General features: G+C 45.1%; 1 protein-coding gene and 1 pseudogene across 1 annotated transcript in view; both read left to right on the top strand.

Annotated features, from left to right (window-relative positions):
- Window positions 1-4,534: 4,534 nt before the first annotated feature.
- LOC105519684 lies at window positions 4,535-5,301 on the top strand (annotated as a pseudogene).
- TEX37 (testis expressed 37) overlaps window positions 5,289-5,679 on the top strand; it is an 11,624-nt gene continuing 11,233 nt past the window's right edge. Inside the window, exon 1 of the mRNA XM_011953127.1 lies at window positions 5,289-5,371. Coding sequence (XP_011808517.1) covers window positions 5,289-5,371 — 83 coding nt within the window. The remainder of the gene's footprint in view (window positions 5,372-5,679) is intronic.

The raw sequence follows: 5,679 nt of genomic DNA, 5'->3' as shown, positions 1-5,679 counted from the left end.
AAAAAAAAAAAACAAAAACAAAACAAAAACAAAAGCAGGATTTGCTTTCTGGGTTATTTTTCATCTCTTACAAATGTAGGGAAAGATTCTCCCTTGCCTGCTGCTAAAGGAGAAAATGAGAACCATGAAAACATTTACCCGTTTTGAACTTCAGAAAAAATCACATGTATTGCGTTGTAAAAACTTAAAAATTGGTACAACATGATGTTTTGCAGTGTTTCAGGGCAAGCTCACTCAAAGTTCAGTAACTATGTGGTAGTCTGGAGTGGAGGAAACCTGTGCAGGCATTGAGGATTTCAATCTCAGTGAAGAGGTCACCGAGCTCCTGGGAGTGAAGTGACTTGTCCACACTGCCATAACCAGTGGGTAACTGAGCTGAGGGCCCTGCCACTCCTGCAGCTTGTTGCACTAATGTCGCTGCATTGGCACTGAAGCTAAGAGATTCTGCAGAAACATGCTGGGCGCAGTGGCTCACGCCTGTAATCCCAGCACTTTGGGAGGCCGAGGCGGGCGAATCATGAGGTCAGGAGTTCGAGACCAGCCTGACCAACATGGTGAAATCCCGTCTCTACTAAAAATACAAAAACTAGCTGGGCATGGTGGTGCATGCCTATAATCCCAGCTACTCAGGAGACTGAGGCAGGAGAATCACTTGAACCCAGGAGGCAGAGGTTGCAGTGAGCCAAGATTGTGTCACTGCACTCCAGCTTGGGTGACAGAGTGAGACTATCTCAAAAAAAAAAAAGGAAAAAAGAAAAAAAAAAAACCTGACTGCAGTGAAGGTAGCACACAAAGGGGGTTAAAAAGAGGCTCGAGTACATGGACCAGCAAGGCCTGAGCACAAGTGCCAATGACCTTATCATCCTTCTGGCCTGATTTTCCTTCTACTGCCCTTGAATGCTCCATTTGGGAGGCACAGAATACCTTTTAGTGTCAGGGCAGTGTTGTTCTGCAGGGCTACTTGGGAGGCTACAGTACCTAAATTAGGGATATTGTCCATCCTCCCTGTTGGCTTCAAGTACCACCTATATCCAGCAATTCCAGAGTGTATAACATGTTCAGAACTTTCTTCTCTGAACTATAAACCCTTTTGCTCATGGTGTTTACTCGCCTCTTCTTAGAAACCACACAGGCTCCAGAACTGGAATATGATCCCAACTGCACTCACAGATTTATTCCTGGTATTAGTTCATTTTCTGTTGCTTATAACAGAATATCTGAAACTGGGTAATTAACAAAGAAAAGTAATTTATTTCTCACAGTTACAAAGGCTGAGATGTCCAAGGTCAAGGGGCCGTATCTGGTGACAGCCTTCTTGCTGGTGGGAACTCTTTAGAGTCCCAAAGCAGAGCAGAGCATCACCTGGTGAGGGGCTGAGCATGCTAACGTGCTAGCTCAGGTCTCTTTTCCTCTTCTTCTAAAGACACCAGTTGCCCTCCCATGATAACCCATTAATCCATTAACCCATGAATTCATTAATTCATGAAGAGCCCTCATGACTCAGTCACCTTGTAAAGTCCCCACCTCTCAATCCTGCCACATAGAAGATTAAATTTCAACATGAGTTTTGGAGGGGACAAATATTCAAACCATAGCACTTCTCAAACTGATGCCTCCTTCTGCCCTTCCCACCTCAGCAAAGGACCATCAAGTTCCAATGGCTTATTTGAGAAATCTGGGAATCTTTTTGAACCTACTCTGTCTTGCCACTGCCTCTTCCTGATAATGATTAAATCCTATGTGGTCTACTTTCCTAACGTCTCTTGAACCTACTCACTTCTCTCCATATCTACTGCCATCTCATCCAACTGTCCCAGCCATCATCATCATCGTCATCATCATCATAATCCAGTGGCCTACAATGGATAAAGTCAAAAGTTCTTCCCATACCTTGCTTGATGAGGTAGCATCCTCTCTCCAGCCTCATCTGGAGCTGCTCTTGTCCCTCCTGGCTCTGCTCCAGCAGAGCAGCTTCTCTCCTACACTTGGGAAGTCTATTTCCTGCCCTAGGACAGTGAACAGAGCTCTCCTTCCCCTTTAGAACTGAGTTAAAATGCCATTGCTTGAGGCAAGTCTTCTCTGACCAGATCCCAAGACTGGATCAACCTCCGCTACTCCACATTTCTCCTTCATGGCACTTGTCAAAATTGTAATGAAAGACTCACTTGTGTGATTATTTGAATATTGTCTGCCATCGTACTGTAACTTCATAAGGACAGAGACTATTTCTATTTTATTTCATTACCATAATTGCAGGCCCTTGCACAATGCCTGAGATACAGCAGGAACTCAAAAAATATGGGAGCAAATATTGGTATGAAGAACACTAAGCACCTTCACAGACATATCTGTTGACTTCCTACGCTCTTTTCAGGTAGATGTTACCTCTGTTTTACAGATGATCAAACTGCCTTTTATTAATCTTACATGATTTACTCAAAGGCATGAGGATAGCAAGTATCAGAATTTGAATTCAGGACTCTAAAAGTGTACTTGGTAATATTTTTCTGAAAAAGACATACTTGGGTCACAAAAATCACTTGTTATGCCCCAGGGGTCCCCTCTACTCTTATCCCTGTGGCCACTCTGTTCTTTGCCTTAGCCTTTGCCATCTCTTTTAGTTTTATTTAATTCACAAGCACTTCTTAAATCCCCACACTTAAGTGTCCATGCACTGAGTAATAAAAAGTAAGATCCAACTCTTTCCCTCAAGAACCCCACAGTCAGGAGAAATAACTATGTGAGCTCTCCAACCTTGAATTTGTAGGTATTGTTTCAGCTGACAGTTACAGAAACTCATCTGAAATTGGCATTAGTAAGAAAGGGAATGTACTGGCTCACATAAACTGCGAAGTGTAGATGTAGGTCAAACTTCAGGCATGGTTATATCCAGGGGCTCAGTGTTAGTCAGAATGCTATTGCTGTTTCTATCTCTTGGGTATTTTTTTCTTTGTGCTGATTTTATTATTGGCCTGACTTTCTCTACACGGTGGCTTCAGGCAGCTTGAGGCTCACATGGTTCTTAGTGCCTGCTGTTTCAGCTCTTCCTTCCCAAGAGCTAGGGATGACACTCATCAGTCCAGCTTGGATCATGAGCCTCTCCCTGAATCAATCACTGTGGCCTAGAGAATGGAATATTCTGGTGGCAACATGCCCATTTAGAGTTGGAGTAGGATCAGCACCACCCACACCATGTGACCCCCAAATGGGAGTGTCTTAGTCCATTTTTTGTTGCTATAACAGAATACAACAGACTAGATAATTTATAAAAAACAGAAGTTTAAGGCTGGGCCTGGTGGCTGATGCCTTGTAATCCCAGCACTTTGGGAGGCCGAGGCAGGCAGATGAATTGAATTCAGAAGTTCGAGACCAGCCTGGCCAACATGGTGGAAACTTGTCTCTATTAAAAATACGAAAAAAGTTAGTTAGGCGTGGTGGTGCATGCCAATAATCCTAGTTACTCAGGAGACTGAGATGGGAGGATTGCTTGAACCCAAGAGGCAGAGATTGCAGTGAACCAAGATTGCGCCATTGCACATTCCAGGCTGGGCAACAGAGCAAGACTCCATCTCAATAAAAAACAAAAACAACAACAAAACCCAGAAGTTTATTTGGCTCATGGTTTTTGAGGTCAGGAAGTTCAAGGGCATGGCAACGGCTTCTGGCAAGGCCTTTCATACTGTATTATAACATGGTACAAAAGTGGGATGGCAAGCGAGTGTGTGCAAAAGTGGTGAAACACAAGGGGCGGCCTCACTTTATAACAACTGGCTCTTGGGGTAACTAATCCAGTCCTGAGACAGCAATAACTCACTCACTGTGGCGAGAATTAACGCAGTCCCAAGAAAGCGGCATTAATCCCTCTTAACCACCTAATTGAATCTTAAAAGGCCTCACCTCCCAACACTGCCATGCTGGGGACTAAATTTCTAACACATGAATTCTGTGGACACACTCAAACCAAAGAAAGGCAAGAAACAGTTCTCTGAGGGGAAGTTGGCATTCCATTAAAGAAAGAAGAGGAATGCCAGAGATTTCCAGCTGACTCAATCTCTTGACCTTGCCCATCATTCACTTCTTTCTAGGCACATGGCTCATTCTTCTTGTTCTCAGTGATTCCTGCCTTTAGGCTTTGCACTAGCTGATTGTTGTTTCTGGAATCAGCCTCCAGATCTTTGCATGGCTGGTTCTTTCCCATGCTTCAGATCTCTACCCTCTCAGAGAGACCTTCTTGGACCTCCCATCTGAAGTGCCCACTAGTCATCCTCTTGTGCATCACCTGGCTTATTTTCTCTATCTATGGAGGGGGACCTACTTATTATTGTGTTTACTCTGTGTTTTCATCTCACTGGAATGTAAGCAGAGATTTCCATCTATTTTTGTCATTCTTGTATCTATAAAGTTGAGAACAATGCCCAAACACAAAATAAGTGCTCAGTAAATATTGGTTGGATAAATGAGTCTATGGTGGCACCTAGTGAGATAAAGGAAAGCTTTATGGAGGAGGTGTCCCTTAAAGAACGTGGATTATTAAAATCCCAACCTCAAGGCTGGGGCCAAGGATATTTTGGTGGCTACAGATGTGGCTGGTCATGGTACTGACATCCAAGATGTGTCTATGGTTGTCAACTATGATATGGCCAAAAATATTGAAGATTACATCCACCACATTGGCTGCACGGGACGAGCAGGCAAGAGTAGGGTGGCCATCACCTTCCTCACAAAAGAGGACTCTGCTGTGTTCTACGAGCTGAAGCAAGCCATCCTGGAAAGCCCAGTGTCTTCCTGTCCCCCCGAACTAGCCAACAACCCAGATGCCCAGCATAAGCCAGGCACCATCCTCACCAAGAAGTGCCAAAAAGAGACCATCTTTGCCTGACACAGCACTCTTCCTGTGGGCTGAGGGCATCTCCGAAGCTGCCTGATGCCTGTTCTTTAGAAACCTCACATCCCTCTTTCCAGGTCCTCATTCTTGGGTTATGGGGGCTTAGGAAAACAATCAGACTCTCTAGCCCAGACCCTCAGGTCAGGAGGCCTGCATGTGGGGTTGCAAAAGGAGAGGACAACGCTGTTGGAGGCAGGGAGAGGAAATTAGCACAGCTTTTTGGCCCAGCTCTGCCCTTCTTTGCTTTGGGATTGCACTGGGCCATCAGCTCATGCCAGGCTATGGGGGCAGCCATTTGGCATTGCTGCCCAGACTGAACAGAAACCTGGCTACCTGATGGGACCTCCTTTGGCACAGACTGGACTGTGTAACTGTGTAAACTGCAGCAGCATCGTTGCCCTAGATGCCCCAGGGGACCTGGCACAATGAAGATTACGGACAGTGGAATCTTACTGTCATCTGGACAGCTGTTTTCCTGTTTGGATGGTAAAGTCGAACGCCTTTAGACCTGTGCATAGCCCCGCACCAAGGGGTGCTATGTGCTCTAGGCATCCCCTCCCCCAGGGGATTTTCTGAGTAGATGGGGGGACAGGGTGCACTGGCTGTGTCCATCTTTGTCACTGAGTGAAATCTCTGTTTTCTATTCTCTGAGAAGATAAGTTTGTAAGTTTGTATGTTCTGAGAATAAATATGTGAATATTTTAAAAAACTGCAGACGCCTCCCGAGGGTCTGTGTGTACCTCTGCCACCAACTCCACCTGATGATTTTCAGACACTGCAGATGCCACCTGATG

This window comes from Colobus angolensis, unplaced genomic scaffold, assembly GCF_000951035.1.
Source record: "Colobus angolensis palliatus isolate OR3802 unplaced genomic scaffold, Cang.pa_1.0 Scaffold357, whole genome shotgun sequence".
Classification (NCBI taxonomy): Eukaryota; Metazoa; Chordata; class Mammalia; order Primates; family Cercopithecidae; genus Colobus; species Colobus angolensis.
This window is presented reverse-complemented; position numbering and strand designations above follow the sequence as displayed.